Source organism: Geospiza fortis, unplaced genomic scaffold (assembly GCF_000277835.1).
Source record: "Geospiza fortis unplaced genomic scaffold, GeoFor_1.0 scaffold16, whole genome shotgun sequence".
Classification (NCBI taxonomy): domain Eukaryota; kingdom Metazoa; phylum Chordata; class Aves; order Passeriformes; family Thraupidae; genus Geospiza; species Geospiza fortis.
The window spans coordinates 1,571,201-1,588,333 of record NW_005054302.1 but is presented as its reverse complement, the minus strand read 5'-3'; the positions used below and the strand labels follow the sequence as shown (position 1 = coordinate 1,588,333).

Below are 17,133 nucleotides of genomic sequence, written 5' to 3'. Positions count from 1 at the left end.
TAAACAGAAAGCCAACAGGTATTATGTATGAGACATGAAATGTCAGCATCAGCCACAGCTGTTGAAACAATAACTGGCAGTGTTCTCCATTAGGCAGCATAATTACTTACAGCCCCTTTGCAGTAGAGACGTAGCTGTCCTGCCGGAGTTCGAACAATCACTGACATTCTCTTCCTGTTGCTATTGAAATAAAAATATTTGCTTTCATTAGTTAAAGTGGTAAAGACTAATTGCTGTTCTAGCCAGCGGATTTTCTCAGATGCGTTTCGTGCATCTGAGATTAAATGGGATATAGCAGCAGTAACTTAAGATCCCACAACCCTTGACCACAAGGAGATATACTAAATTGCCTACTTCCAGCTCCAGCCCTATGCCTCCCATTGGCAAGCACTCCAGACTTACACCCATATGCAAGCAAGAATTTGAAAAAAAGCAAGATAGTATAAAATCATCTTGAAAGAAGGGGATTCACATTTATTCTCATTATTCTGCGGCAGTTTTTCCTTATTCCTCAAACAAAATTGCTTTGGAGACTCTAGAAATGCAATCATTAAGGCTGATTACATCTTTAGTGTTGGCATAACAGACATTGAAACAACCATCCACTTACAAGAGCAGTTATTTAACTTACTAACTTAAAAGAAAGTAAAAACATAATAGAAAACAATAATGGTATAGATCAGTTCTTGGCCTCTATCAATTCTTTATATTGGTCTAATCACACTCACACAGATGGAACTAAGTAGCAGGAAGTCAGGCCCCCTGCACAAGGACAAGACAGTCAAATTTGGCATATATCTTAAAAAAAAATGCAGACAGTAGCATAGTGTACACCAACATTTAACAAAGGAAGGCAGGCAAAGATAATTTTTCTAAAAGAAATTTTGATGTTTTACTTATCAATCTCTCCTTCAAAAGAGCCACCAGAAAAAACTCACAACTTCCAAGAGGGAAATGCAAACGAATCCACTCTCATTAAGGGAGCCCTAAGAACGTGTGATTTCATGCAAATCTTTTCCTCAGCAAAAGGACCAACCTGGAAGCATCCTCCTTACTCAGTTTTTCCAAATGTGCAGAGAGTGTAGAGCAATCTTCCTTTTCCTCTTGAAGTTGCTTTGAGAAATGTAGTCACTTTTCACAGCGCAAGAACCATGTGTACTAAAGTAAGCTCTTGGCACATATCATCAGACAAAACAAATCCTTTCTGAGGCTTTTAAGCCTCAGAAGAGGGGTTGGAAGAACAGCAGTTACCTCTGCTCAGAAATTTCTGCACCATCCTAATGACACTGGGAAGCTTCTGTGTGCTTTTCAAAAACTAATTACAGAACTCCCTCAGGGGTTAGGAGGGAAGGTGCTACACTGAGGAGAACTAAAACAGCTTTTTTTCTGCTGCATGCAAGCTGCAGCTACTCCTGCCTACAGACACCAAGGTGCTGGTCAACTTGTCACAAACCCTCCAAGAGTCTTCCAGTGCCTTTTCCCACAAGTAGCTTAAATAGTTACATTCTGACTGGAAAGAGGGAAGTACTCAGGAATAATCTTCAAAGCAAGTCAGGACACAAGAAAAGCCCCCTACCCAAATCATCCCTACCTTTAGTTTTACACAGTCCTTGAGCACAACCAGCCAACTCAAAGACAGCAGAGAACAAGAGTTGAAGGTTTTAATCCCCAGCAAGAGAAAAAAAACAACAGTAACAAGAGAAACAAAAGAATACTGACTAGCACCATCCAAACTGACATAACTCTATCAACTGACAAAGAGAAAGCATCTTGTTATTTCCAGTCACTTAGGGGATTCAACAAAGCTTCTTGCTACCCAAGCAATGCCCATCCTGATGAGTCTGACAAATTAGGAGTGCTTGCAAGGTTTATATTTTCACAGCTGGCATGGATCTTAAGAAGAAGCACTTCCAGGTGCAGTTTCCATCTACTCAATAAGTAATTTGCAGAAGCACTATAAAAGTGCAATCTCCAAGTATGTTCTTGAAGTAGACAAGGGACAAATCAGGATTTCTGTGAGTCAGAGCAAGATGCTTCCAGGCCAGCAACTTCTCAATACATGAACAGAGCTGCAGTGGCAGGAAAAAGTTCAATGATGGCATGCCAACAGTCACCAGTTCATAACTCAGTCACAGTACATAAGAAATAAGAGGGAGAGGTAGGACAAAAAATTAAGGAAGTTCTGGTTTTCCACTGCATCAGCTGTAATATTTTATTCTAAATAACATTTGTTATAAGAAGTGTTTTCTTATTAACCAAAATTTCACATATTAGAGGAAAACTTACCTGGAAAACTCCAGCACATTAAGAATCTCAAAGGTTTTCTCTTTCCCCAGCTGCAAAAGAAAACAAAAGAATAAATATAATTTACATTATATTCTTACACGTGCAATCACCCGAGCTGAGCTCAGGCGCCTTTGTCACACATCCCAGTGTAAATAAATGCGGCAATGGCTCCCTCCGCTGGTTAAAGGATGCAGAGCCCTATTTCATGAACTTAATTGAACATCCTGTATTGTGGCATCCTTCATTCACTACTGCCACACCATTACAAGGAGTTAGAATCCTTTTTGATTAGGCATGCTCTGAAAGCTAAGCTGCATGTTTAGTCTCAACAACCATCCATTAGAAGACGCATTACGGGCTGTAGGCGTTTTTCCAAGTTAAAATAAGCACGGCCTCCAGGTTTAGTATTACAACCACCTTTGACTGACCTCCATTAGTATTTCTTTTATTTAAATTCACAAAAATATTAATTCTATTTTTCGCGGCCAAAAAAAAGATTAGCTGAGGAGAAATTCCTGTTATCACCAGCAACTCTCTGCTGGGGCTGAGCAGGAGCAACCCGAAGCAGGAGAAATATTTTAAAACACTGTCATTCCTGTTGTATAACGCATAGAGGGAGCAGTAGGAGTTAGAGTCATAGAACTCCAGTGGCATTTGTAGCATGCAGTTAAAGCGCAGCAGTAAAATCTAACTGCAGTATAGACTTGTCCAAGGCACATATCAATTCAGCAACAACCCCAAGATTAAAAAGCACCTCCAAACCATTTTCTACATGCTGCCACTAATGCAGGCAATCAGGAGAGACGGGAATCTCTGGGAATGACAGCTTTTATTGCTGGCTATAGATTAACAATGCCCCTAGCTTGGCATTATGAGTATACAACTATGAATATACAACTGGCTGTTCCTGCAGAGGAGAGAAGCATTTAGGTGGCTCTAATGACACTATTCATCCTAAGCTCTTCCCCTTCAACTAAGAAGCAGTTTAAGAATTTGTAAAAAGTTTGTGGCAAGTCCTAGAAGATATGTTTCAAGTGCTTAGCTTGGCAGTGTAACAAGAAATTTGAAAGGGAACATACCTGAGGGGAAGGACAAAAAAAGACTCATTATTCTTTATAAGCACCCTACTAGCTGCATCTGTGTAAATCTGGAGCCACTTTAGCTTAGACTGCAACTTGAGTCTGAATGTGGCCCCATGAGCCTGAGGCTGCCTGTGCCAACTGCAGTCCAGTAACTACGCACCCCTGTGTACACAGCTACATCTTCTATTGCAGATCTTACTCAGAAGAAAAAAATGAAACGTTTAGAAGAACAGCATTAAATATAACAGTCAGAAAACCTCCCAGACACATTAATTTCCTTCTAATGTGAGTGTTCCCATCTGTGCTTCCTGAACAAAGGAAATATTTTTCAGGCACAGCTGCTGTCATTTCCCATGCAAGGTTGCAACTTCCTATTGCCCGTGCCACATAGAGGGGCAAAGGACTTTGCATCTTCAAATAGATTAAGAAAACTTTTCTCACTGTACACAAGCCCTTTGCATGTAGGATCCTAAAGGCCCTGGAAAAGGGCCCTCACAGGCACCAGAGAGGACACCTGTATGCTCTGCAAGAGCTTGGCAGCCTGTGCCATGCTCATCCACCACTTACCGCATCGATGATAACAGAGTGGGGAGTCCGTCCTGTGAAGACATAACCAAGTTTTTTTGCTCCTTTTACTAATGCTCCTTCATCTGCCAAAACAAAACACAAAAAGCTTGAACTTAACCTGGTATATTAAAGAGGACTCCAAAACCCATACTTCAATATGGCAGATTGCCAAAACAAAATCCCTTTTCCTATGTACTCCCATGCATAGGGATATTAAGAGTAGTTCTGCACAGCCCTCCACAAAAAAATTCAACACTTTAGTCCTACAAAGGCCATGCACTATCAACTACACAAACCTAGTACTTAATCTGTGTAAGATATCCTGTAACTACTGAAGCATTGAGCTCTATTCTTGTGGAGGTGTCATACTTTTCCACATGAAAAAGGTGAAAAGGCTGTTCTGAAAGCAAGATCAAAGTTCTGTTATTTTAAATTCCTACAGTATGTGTTTGATCCATTTTCTGCTGGGAAGGTACTAAGTTCAGGTACTATAGAAATACAGCACTGTTTTCCAGAGACTCAACTAGGCAGTGTTATTAAGAGCTCAAATAACAGAGCTGCAATCAGGGCGAACACCTGCGCCTCCTGTAGATAATTACAGAGACTCCTTAAGGAGCAAGCATCATTAAGCACAAAAATCATATAGGTGGATTTAGTGCCTAATTCAAGCAACCCTCATGTCTCTACAGCTCCCTTAGTCTCCTCACGGCTCATCACGTTGACCAGAACTTCCTTATATGACCTCTTTATCCTACTTTTCAGACACCCTATTAAAACATAAATAAGAAATGAGGCTTCTTCATCACTCAGTACACCACTACAGCAATTCCAGAAATATCTTCACTAATAGAGATAAATTCAAGGGAGAGCAAGATTCCCCAATCTGGCCCCACCTAGCTCTGGCTGTGCTAACTGAAAGGAATAAAAAAGTGGGTGAAGGGCAGGCCTGAATAATGCCAAGACTCTGAAAGTTTTGGTTGTATTGTCATGTATGAGCATTTGATAGCTTCCTATCTTACCCTAAGCAGATACTAGATCAAGAAAGAAAGTTTGTAGTCAGGCCAATAAAGTAACTGCTCATGCAGAAACAAATAATTTCTTCCTACACACTCACATCTTTTACTTTCATCCATGCAGATAGAGTACATGGTCTCATGAGCACGGAAGGGATCCTAAGCCCAACCTATCTCTAAAGAAACATCATGGACTATGTGGTTTTGTAGGAAGCATTCAAAACCAGTGTGTACTGATTACAGAAGATGCCAGATCTACTGCTAGCATAATAGGGGACATTTTGCTTTCAAAATCAATGACCTTTGAAATTACCTAGACGTTTATGGACCTTCCTTCCATCTACCTCCACTCCTTCAACTCGTTCCCTTCCCTCCCAAAAAAGAAAGCAATAACCAACCTGGAGAGGAGGCCTGGTAGATGATTGTATTTCCTTGTCTCTCAGGAACAACAGTATGACATACGGCCAGCAGCGTGAGGAACTCCTGTATGTGCACAGCTGTGGGCTAGACAGGACACCACAAGAGTGAGGTTTAGCACTGCACAGAGGCTGAGGAACCTGCTCACTAAACTGAGATGATCTCTTAGGTATCACAGGAAAAAAAAAAACAATCCCAAAACATATTCTGTTCTCTACTTACAGCAGTTGTTTTGACCACAGAACACCAAGACAGCACAGTTCAGAGTCAACACTGATGCACTAGAGGGCTATTGATAAAGATCTCATTCAAGCTGCAGAGCTGAAGAAGGCTCTGAGAGCACTCCAGGCTCTCAGAAGGCTGAGCATTCCATCACCCCCCACGTAAAAGCATTACTTCATTAGCACCACAAGCTTCATATAGGCAAAGACACCTGCCACAAGATGATGACAAACTAGCAACAGGAAATACTACTAATGGCAGCTTTCAACAGATTAACAGCAACCACACCAGAATTAAACTTGCTGCAGCTGCACCTTTAGTGATCAACATCCAGAGCTAAGAGCAGCTTAACAGCCAGAAGAAGGCAAAGTCACATGTCCTTCCAAAGGAATACAGCGCCCAGTCAAGCATAAAATTAACCTATGGTCCCTACACATTCAGCATCAAGAGAACATGCAACATAAAGCACTGTTCCAAAGTGCTTAAACAGACACCAGGTCTGCAACTCCACAAAGTTAGCACTTAAATCACAGGCCTCTGATGAGCCAACTGTGGCAACTGCAACCTTTAGTGATGTGAAATTAAGCCCTCATTCCATTCTTCCCTCTTTTCCATCTCTGGCACAGGATTCATAGTCTCACAGCAGTCAGGAAGAGCACAGCGGCCATTTGCTCAGTGACTCAGACATGAATTTAGTAGTTCTACCTTTGCAGAATGCCCTACTTGACTTTGCAAACTCTCAAAGAATTTTTGCATGTAAAAAAATCATCTACGTTCCAAATCTTTCATTAGCACAGCATATGCATTGGCAATATGAAGGTTTAATTAGTAGAAAGTAAACTACTATAAAAGCCACAAAACCACAGCAGCTGGCAAACACTGTGTCAATGTGTGTAAATAAAGTAAGCATATCAGAAAGTAACGTAATAAAAAGACTGAAAATCCAAGCCCTATACTCTTAGCCCTATATTCAAAGTACTTCATGTACTTTGCCATGAATATTTTCAAAGTCACTGTTTCACACAGGACCTTTATCTTCGCATACTGAAACTTCCAAATTGTATGGTCACATGCCACTGAATTAACAAGAGCTGTTGCTCTCAACATGCTGGGGTGCAGAGGCTGTGCTCAGGAAAACAAACATATTTACACGCTACTATCTGAAAAAGTCCACAGCAAATTACAGTCAAGAGGTAATTGCTGTTCCATTACTTGCAGTCAAAGTAATGAAAGTTTTATCTGTGTGTCAAAAGGCACAGCCTGCCAGATTTTCATTTCATCATCTGTTGCTGCAGACCTTTGATGTCTGTCTTACATTTTTATCACCTAGCCCCTTAACAAGCTTTCATAGTATGAGTTCTATCAGCTGGAAACAACCTGTCTTCAGTAGTGACATGGATTTTAATCCTTCCTAAGTATGTATTTATGTTTTCAAGGCAACAACATGATTTGCTGCTTAGTATTTTCACAGCCCACAATGTATTACAGGGCAATCTTCCAATTCTGTTTCAACAGATCACCAGAGGCCCAGCTTATCACAACAGCTCCTCCACACAGCTGTCATTTGTTTCCTTTCTGTATTGTTCCAGCACTAACAATATTTGTTGCACAGACATGAATCGGGGTAGAGCATTCAAATACCTGCTTTGGACCTGTGAACAGAAAATCTGTTAATGGCTTCTGTGGCAACGCATCCCTTCCAGGATGCTGAGCTGAATCCCAGCACAAGACAGAAGTCCCACAACTTAACCAATTCTGCTTTATTACTTATTTTCTTCTATCAAGTCTTTTTTCTTCTATCAGTATTCTTACTTATGGTCTCTGAAGAGACATTTCTTCCCTGTTCATGTGTTAAGGTCAGCCTTATTTCTTCCTCCCTCCATTTTTAGTTCTCTATTTATCTGTAGTTGGAACAAAATTTGCATATTTTAATCTCTTATTCATCAATCCACAGATAGTTCTCATTTTAAATGCCTTCTTCCCTCATTTTTCTTCTAGTGTGTCAACAATTCTGGGCGAAAGACACTGCTTCTTCCCTTTTTTTCCCCCCCAAAAATCCATTAAGAAACTAGTCTACAAACATCTGTACAAGAAGTACACTCCACTGGATGAATTGTTTGCTGTCCCTACCAGCTGAGAACCACATACACTTTGCAGTGGTCTTCTACTTCTGGAAGCAGGTTCTGGATTGTCATCTACAAAGCACTATCCTCAGGGAAAGCAAAGCTCAGCTATCTAGTAGGCACAGCACTGTCCATTATCAAGCAAACTACTGGGCAGAAAGCAAGTTTTCATCCCTTCATGGTTCCTATATTTAGAAGAACAAAACACTGAGACAAGCCTCAGTCTTCTGGGGAACTGCCCTGTGCAGAGCTTCCTATCTGCACATGTTACACATGCCCTTATCTGGACTCTGAAGACACTCTTTTTCTCAACTGTTAAAAGTCTCATAAAATCACAAGGAATTTGCATGTGAAGTTAAAGGTACCTTTCATTTTTCCTTTAGGTGTAGCAGTATCAGAATAGTGTCCTCATTCACATTATTTCCAGGTGAGCAGGATTGACAGTTTTTTGAGCAAATGGCGTAGAAACGGCCAGTTGGATACTAAAACACAGTCTAACAAACTGAACTTACTACTTTGCATGTAAGTGGCACATTCTGCCAAGGAAAACTGTGAAAATGCTCATGTACTTAATTATCACTGAGCATTACATGGTAATTCTCAACATCTTAAAAATATATGAACTTCCTACCACTTAGTTCACTAAAGTATCTGGAGAACAGTGTGAGGATCAGCCATGCTGAGCACCCCCAGAACAGTCAAGTGCCAGGACTGGAGGAGACCAAGATACTTCAGGCACAGACTGAGCGAAGACATTAAACAGCTTTTGAATAATCAAGAGAATGAAATTCATGTGTATCTTGCCTAAAACCAATGAGATATGACCTATAATTAAAGACACTGCCTTGCACTTGAACAAAAGTACTGAAGTCCCACGCACAATAAGAACAAAAACAGATAAGAGAAAAATATATCTCAGCAAGCTCTAACAATTTTATTGTGAGCTATAAAATGATGTGCTTGGACAGTTTTCCAGCAATCTGAACTAAAGCCTCCCATAGGCTTTCATCACCTGAATAGGTTTTTTCCCCCCTACTGTATTTAAAATCTCAGTTTTTCATCACAGTTAGCCATGATATGTTCTTCTGGGTCTGCTTTCCTATGGAATTAAGAATCAGCTGATGACAGCTGTCATTTCAACAAAGCTTGATGGGATAATAGCCTCAGTTCCCACACACCACAAGAATAAATAGACATGTTGGTGAGGTCTAAACAAACACTTTCAGTGTGGTAAAGGCTCAATGTGAGCACAACAGTTGTCTGCTCTGCCTGGCCAGCTGCTGAAGTACTCATCACGTGTACTCACTGAGCCAATTCATGCATGTGCAGCTACACCATATTTGCTGCTTCTTGGCCAAGAGATAATTTGGGGGCCACAGAAGAAAGTTCATATGCAAACTGAAATTCACAGATGAAGTTCAGAGAGAATCCTGGGAGATACGGGAGTCTAGGATGAGAACCAAGTCAGTTAGTTCCTTCTTGACCTCCTTCCCTGCTCTCCTATCACTAGTGTAAAACATAACCCCACATCAAACAGGCCTGCGTTTCTGAGCTCATTCGCAGGACATAGGCAGCTAGCAAGCACCAAGATGAAGACCATCTAGCATATTCACCAAACATTCCTTCCAGTCTTAGCAAAGACTCTTATCAGACTAAGAGCTGATGCCATTTTCTCTATAGAAACAAGACAGCATCATACACTTGGTACAGCTGCACAACTCATCCAAGAAGCCGATACAAAGAAAAAGCACAGGCAGACAGAGCTTGGTACTTTCTCCCACATCTTGGCAAAGCAGCCAAGAGAAACCTCCACAGGTTTTCAAGACAAGTTATTTTTCCCTGGAACAATTCCTACAGGGCAATAATTCTTTAACTGCTGCTCAAAAGCGGACTTGGCTATCAGTCAGCCCTTACACACCAGTGGCCCAGAAGAGCTATGAAATTTAGAGGTGATGCAGGATGCTACAAATCTTCCTAGCAGATGGAAGACAGTCTCATGAGTACAAGTGCATAATTTTTTATTTGCAACCTGGAAAGAAAATTACTTGGCACTGTGACAGCTCTAAACTAACACTTGTGACTGAATTGAAAAAAAAAATTAAAATCTTCAAGAGCAGAGCAATGAACACTTAGTGAGAGCTTACAAGAGATCACAGTTGCACCTTCAGCTGCAGAAGGGCAAATGTTCAGAGGGAACTGCCCGAGCACAACACCATCTAACTTCACTAGGTAGCTTATGCTAGAACACTTCAGTTTTTCACCACAGTTCACTAAATGAGTAGAAATTGACAGACATCTGCAAACAGCATCTGCAGCTATCTATCAGCTGTAAAAATTAAGACAATATAGATTTTTAGATAGAAAGAAGCAGTTTATGCACCTCAGTAGCTGACCTAACGCAAAAAAAGCCAGAAAGACCCTGCTCTCTACCACTGTTCTGGAATTCAGCCCCTCCTCTCACCCACAGCCTGACAAATACACCCAAACATGCTCAGCAAACTGTCATATGCAGTCCTTGCATTCTCATGTCTTGTGCTAAATCACCACTTGCCAGAGGGTGGCACCCATTCCTCCAGTACAGTCAGGCTCTGAAAAGTATCTTTGGCCAGTAATTTCCCCACTCATTGTCTGAGGGCTGAGTTCACACAATATGCTCAGCCCAACAGCCAGCTGCACAATGACATCAACATTTGTCTGCTTAAGTAACCAGCAAAAAGGAAACTGGAAAAGGGTTCAGCATAGAAGACTACTGAGCTGTCTAGACTAAATAACACTTAGGGAAGCTACCAAAATCCCTTATTTGTCTGCTACAACAGCATATATTTCTTCTATCCCCCAAAGCAGAAACCACCCAGAGAAAATCAAATAATTAGGTAGCCCTAAAATAAGAGGCCATCTCAAGGTTAGGTGAGAAATTCCATCTCACAGCTCATTTGAGATACATCTCTTCTGCTGACTATTAAAATATATCAAAGCATTTTTCTCTATGCATACCTAAAGCAACAGCAGCCAGAAAGAGCTCAAAGACATTTTACCTGCAGTCTACACCTAAACCAGAATGAATACCTGGAGTCAGCAAGTGCCATAAACCATAACTGTAGCCATAAATGAACAAATAGGACATGTGCAAATCTTGGCTGCAAGTCATGTCCAGTGGGAAATCTTTCCAGAGTACATGAATACAAAAACCACATAGGAAACCAGGGCACTGTCCTGAGTGGGTCACCTTGCTGGAGGTTAGAGCACAGGAGCCACCTTTAGGCACCACCACCCTGCAGAAGACATGGTGCCACACCAAGTAATTATTCCCTTACAGCATTCACACCATGCTGCAGTTCTTAAGTACTGCCCAGAAGAACAGAAAGCAAAGCTTTCCTGCACACAAACTGTATATTGCAAGTATACTTTACATGCTCATACTAAACTAAACCAGCCCAGTTGCAGAAGCTACGCTAAGGAGAGCAATCAGCTGACTGAGTTTGTGCTTGCCAATGCTCAGACCCCATACAGTGAGAGAGCCTGCAGAGAACAAGGGTCATGCTTTTTGGCAGGTGAATTAATTGTCTGGTGTCCAGTCAGACACTTCATACCCACATGATTTCCAAATAAACGATGAACTGACACTGTAAAGACTAGGTCCCTTTAGGACTCAAAACCCTTGCAATACTTAAGGCTCATTCCAGAACCACCTTGTAATGCTACAGATTACGGCTAAAAATGGTATAGATGTTTCAACACTCCAAGTAGTTTTTCTTTTAAAGAATTTTAATTTCTATCATAACTTGTTACAAAGCATTATCTTCCATATACAACAGAATATATGAAGCTGCCTTAGAGGTAGCTAGAATCTGTATCAATGCCATTGCTTCTTTAATTCAATTGTAAGACAAGTGGGCAGAAAGGCGTTGGAGGGAGCTATTTTGATTCCAATTTACCCCCTCTGTGCTTGCATGACACACTCACAGAGCAGACTTAATCACACAAATAGATTTGTTCAGCATTCAATTCCAGACAAGCCCAGAACAGGGCATTTAAGAGGCGTGATATTCAAAGAGCAGACTTACATGATCATTTTCAATGTTTTGCAGCAGTCTTGGGTCATCAAATTCACACGATTCACTGGTGGAAGGAGGTAGCTGGCTGCAGAGCAAAACAAGCATATTCAAACAAGTGGCAACATTGCCAATCTTAGTACTTCATCTAGTTTCTTGGGAAACAAATTTAAAAAGCAAAGACTCCAGTGTCCTTGAAAGCATTGTGAAAAGATCATATGAGTAATGCAGCAAGTGCTGAAAATTAACACCAGCAAAAAACCCAAAATGGTTATGGCTGACAGTGTATTTCAGAAGATTCGAGAGCCAATGCAGTTCCTGGGACAGATGTAGCAATAGCAGTTTTTAAGCATATTTAAGATAAATGGATTTCAGGGTGGCTTGCTCATAAAATAGATCGACGTTCAATATCCCTAAGTTCCCTCCCTAGTCAGAGCATTCTGCCTCAAGCTGACTCCTGGAGGATTTTAAGTCTCCAAGTAAGTACCTAGGAAAAACTTTCACAGAACTGAATAGAAAAGAAAGGTACAAGGAAAGAAAACACAGCAATGAAGAAAATGGCAACATACTGGAAGAAAAGAGGGATCCATAGAAATTGCCTCTCAGCAGAAGAAAAATCATTTTATCACCTTCCTAAAATAAGATCATAGAAATGAGCTGGACCAGCAGAGAAGCCCAGTTTAGCCCATCACCAAGTACTTTTCTAACAGCATTCAGTGTTGACTTGTTTCTTGGGTGGAAATTAACTTCTTCCCTGTATTTGCCATTCAAATCCATGTCAGCCCTCCCTGGCTTTTCCCCTCCTTCCCAATAATCAAAATGTGTTTCACTGATACCGTGTAACACCTCTGGGTCTTCACTAGTTTCTGTGGAATGGGATAGACCCATCACCTCTATTCATTAAAGTTCCCAATAAAAACAAGAAGATTCTCTGGACATGATTAATTACTAAAACATAGCATTTTAATAAAGTCCCTTTTCTTCTCATTCTCTTCAGGCCTGAATTTAGTGATCATAAAGAGCAACAGTCAGTCTCTAGCTAGGGGTAAGGCTCCTGCAAAGTAGGTTAATTTTAGCTTTTAACTTGACTGTCTGCAATTATAAATAAGCACTGCATTAGCATCCCAGCCACTGCCTATTCCTCACCCCCCTCACATATGAAATCTCTAAGCAGAAGAGTAGATCCATCACCACCCACCAGCTCAGCATTAAGCTCCCACTGGAAGACCATTTTACTCAAATGCATTCCTCCCTTGGGCTTCTTCCAGTCCCAAATTGGAAAGCAGTCTTTATATAGATTGTACCCACTCTGCTATACAGAACATAAACATCTTGGAATGTATTTACCTGAAGTCTTCTGATGAACGTTCTCTTTCCAACTCAGGAAAGTGACTGAGGAGTAGAAAAAGGAAAAAAGAACATTTATTCCACTTTAGTAACAAAAAAAAATAGGTAGAAGGCGAAGATCAATGAGTCATCCCATAAAAACATATGTTGGAACCATGGGTTCAGCTGTTCATACATTTGAATCAAATTTTCTGCCTTTGAGATATCTAATTTAGCTAACATGAAATTCAAAGGTTAAGTTGAGATCTTAAGACTACCCATTTAACATGAAGCAAATACAAAGATGTAGATGACTCAAAGGAATCCTTTTGACAGAAGAGAATAAAACCAGTAAGCAGGTATCCATCCCTCTTGTTCAAGGAATATTAAGCTCTATAACTACAACTACACTGCTCTAACAAAATTCTGGTTCTTCTCAAGTCACAGAAATATGACTGATAATGGCTACCCTTGGACTGCAACTTCTCCCCTCTTGAAAGGCCAGAGCTTATTTAGCACTTCTGGTTTTGTTTAAATCATGATCAGGTAAGCTAGGAAGCAAGTTTCTTTCCTTCATGTGAAGTACTCCCCAGGTTTGACTTTCATAATTTGTGCTGCAGGACAGGAGAATGAAAACTACTAATTAAGACCATAAAATATGCTAGGATAAAAACTGAAGAATACAGTGTTCTAATCCTTTTTCAATATAAAATTTTGTACCAGTAATATGCACGCATTAAGCTACAGAGTTTTTTGTAAAATCATACCTACCCATATGTCACTCCAGCAATACTGCATTTCTTAAAGTTCATGATATTGCATGTTAGAGTACCTGTTTTATCAGAAAACAGGTATTTTACCTGGAAGGGAAAAAACAAGTCTGATTTTCAACTTAAAGAGCAATAAAACTCAAAGCAGAAAACAGGAAGATACTCAGAGTAGTCATATTGCTCAAATGTCACAATATTGGCCAATGCAGGCTTATTACAGCTTGATTTGTCTACCAGATCTACAGAACAAAAAATCAGGCAAATTATTTAATTGCATTAATTCTTTATCTCTAAATGCGGAAAGGCTCAAATAGTGAGTACCAACTGCCAAGGCTCTCGAGCGATCTCTACAAATGCACATCTTTCAACTGTACTAATCTCAAAGAGTGATTAGAAATGAAAACAAAGACTCCTGGGATTGTTGAAGGCTCACTGGGATTTTACACACTGAAGGCAGTCTGTGTTTCAAAGATCACCAGGAATGTTTGGGGATTATTTTTTCCCCTACCTATAAGCACAGAATATGCTAGAGTAAGTCCAACTGGTACTCTGCAGGTAAACCAAAAATGTTTTATCTCATGTCCACTCATGAGCAGTCCTTAAGTACACAAAACACAGCCACAGTTAGCACTGCCCAAAGTAATAATCCCTTAATGGAAACAGTGATTTTAAGGTAAAACTTGGAGGCAACCCCATCAAAGCAACTTCTTGGAGCATTAACAGATTCAAAACTCCCATCTTCAAAGGGCCGTAACAGACCAAAACTAGTTGCAAGTTAATGATACCACAGTCGTACCTCTGCACCAAGTAAGACTTTCAACCAGGAAGGGATGATGATAACATGAAAGAGTTAGACAACTCAAAGACAAAAATAATTTGACTATAGTTAGAAGAAGCGTTTCCTCAATAATTGCCATTCAGCTTAAGACACTGCACTACACTACTGGTAACGCGACCCTTTAGTTGTGCACTGTACTGCTACTGAAATACAGCATTGGAAATGGAGCCTTTGCTAGCCAGATGTCAAAGTGGGTACCCACACTTCTGAGGAATTTTAAGTCATTAATAATTTCACCATAAAACAAAAATATCAAGGGCATCTGTGAACATGTAATTCAATTAAAGAATCAAAAATTTGTCTAGTTACACAGAATCACTAGTGAGCCATTCCTGAAAATAACATATGGGCCACCAACATACATTATGCCACACATCCTTTACTTCAGGCAAAAATAACACCATAATTTGGAGGTTGATAACTTCACATCAAAGTGATTTAAACAGAAATCAAATTTCAGCATTCATAAGTAAAATGATCAGATTAAGCAGGAACAATAATTGACTACCCCTCTACTGAGCAGGATATTATTATCCTTCAATAAAATACATATGTTTAAATACATAATGTTGCCTCCAATACTAAATTCATGCCTGTCATGAAGTTCACATAGTTCAGTTACAGACCTGTTGCCATCTTATTGTGAAGCTCTCATATCTTCTCGGTGATTTCTCATGGGCAGCTCCCCACAGCACTGACTCCCTCCTCACAGCACGGCCAACAAACTCCAGCTCTCTTCACAGCACAGCCAACAAACTCCAGCTCTCTCCTCACCCAGCTAATCCACTCTTTTGTAGCACTCATCTCCTTACTGGACACAGCTGTGGCCTATTAAGTTCAGGCCTGTTCTTAATCTTTGTTGATTAGTACAGCTGCAACTCCTCAAGTGTGAGACTGCCTTCTGCACTATATTTTCTGACATTCTATCCCTCTACTCAGAACCCATAACCCTGGTGGTGGTCAAGGAAAAAGCTACCATTTCTCAACAGTATTACAAAATTCCAATAGCAAAGTCATATTAACCAGTAAGCTTGTTCTGGGAAGCCCTTCTGGTTTGAAGAAATGTTATATGCAGAATAAACAAACCTACCACAACTAGAAGTTAATATGCAGTTATCATTATCTGAATGGAAAATAGAAATGCTTGAAGGATCACAATACCTAAATTGGGAATACAACTGCATTTTTTTTACTTGCATCTCCAGTGAAGTAGTCAGAAACATCAAAAACTAATAAGTCTAGCCCTGTATGTTCTGTTCTGGTATAGACAGCCAAAATCACAGAGCATCGCTCCAAGACCTTTGAGAATAAAGTTTAGAGAGCACATAAGAAATAGTTTCAATTCCTGAACATAAAACTGCCTACACTACATTACATTTAATCCTGTGATCTCATTATTTCACTTGTAAGACTCAGACTAGAGAAAATAATGTCCCATTAACCCAAGCCACAGAGCAACAAAATAAAGCTGATTTGTACATCTTGTACAATCTTGCATATGTTGCTCTCATACCTTTGCTCTTGAGAGAGTATATCACAATCATGAGACTTCAGAAAATGTTATCTTACCTGCCCAAGTTCCTCATTAAGGTTTGAGGTTCTGGCCATTGCAGGTGTATCTGTTTCAGGGTAATACATATCTATGTCCTGAAATGACAGCAAAATTAAGAATTATGTTATGCAAATTAAACACTAAAGTCTCTGTTCTTCTTTTAGTCAGCTCCAACTTGGCTTGACTGTCTTAATGCTATGAGCACACATTCTGAATGCTTGACAAACATCATCCCCAGATGAATGTGGGTGCCTCCTTTCCAAAGTATATCTCCATCCTACAGGGACATGAGAAAAGACAGATTCAACTATAGGCAATTAATAAACTACAGATGCAACACAAAAAAAAAACCAAATTCAGTACAGTAGAAAGGAGTTCATGCATTAGCCACGCTAACCATAGGTGGTCAGTTAGAAAAATCAGTTGCTCTAGCCACATCTACGAGAGACAATTTTAGTAGATCCATGAAATGAATTTCTTCTGTTACTACAAAGAAACAGCTGCTACACAAACCCAAGCAACTTCCCTGATATGCATCTCCACTACATTACAAGCAGCTCAAGGAACAGACATATTGAACTTTGCTTACACATGTTTTACAGTAACCTACTACATTACTCAAAGTTCAAGTATTCATGCATACCAACAAAAGGTATCACTCCTGGTTTTGTCCAGTTTAAGAGCCACCACTAGAGTATTTTTGGCCCACAACTTGAGAAAGACATGTTGAAGTCAAAGCTTCCCTGAACAGAGGGATCACTGTTTGCTTGTGAGGCAACATCATCTCCTTATAAAAACATTGTGGTCCATTTCAGAGGTGATCTTAAGGCCAGCTTCAGGATGTAAAAACAAAACAAAAAAACACCCCAAAAAACCAAGAAAAAA

At 40.1% G+C, this 17,133-nt stretch overlaps 1 protein-coding gene across 1 annotated transcript in view; it reads right to left on the bottom strand.

Annotated features, from left to right (window-relative positions):
• The window catches only part of ATP8A2 (ATPase phospholipid transporting 8A2), a 287,313-nt gene that overhangs the window by 230,361 nt on the left and 39,819 nt on the right, over positions 1-17,133 (bottom strand). The window contains exons 12-19 of the mRNA XM_005417776.2: positions 16,266-16,343; positions 13,860-13,948; positions 13,110-13,154; positions 11,775-11,850; positions 5,347-5,452; positions 3,936-4,018; positions 2,287-2,336; positions 111-180 (exon numbers count right to left, since the gene is read on the bottom strand). Of these exons, the coding sequence (XP_005417833.2) occupies positions 111-180; positions 2,287-2,336; positions 3,936-4,018; positions 5,347-5,452; positions 11,775-11,850; positions 13,110-13,154; positions 13,860-13,948; positions 16,266-16,343 (597 nt within the window). The remainder of the gene's footprint in view (positions 1-110; positions 181-2,286; positions 2,337-3,935; positions 4,019-5,346; positions 5,453-11,774; positions 11,851-13,109; positions 13,155-13,859; positions 13,949-16,265; positions 16,344-17,133) is intronic.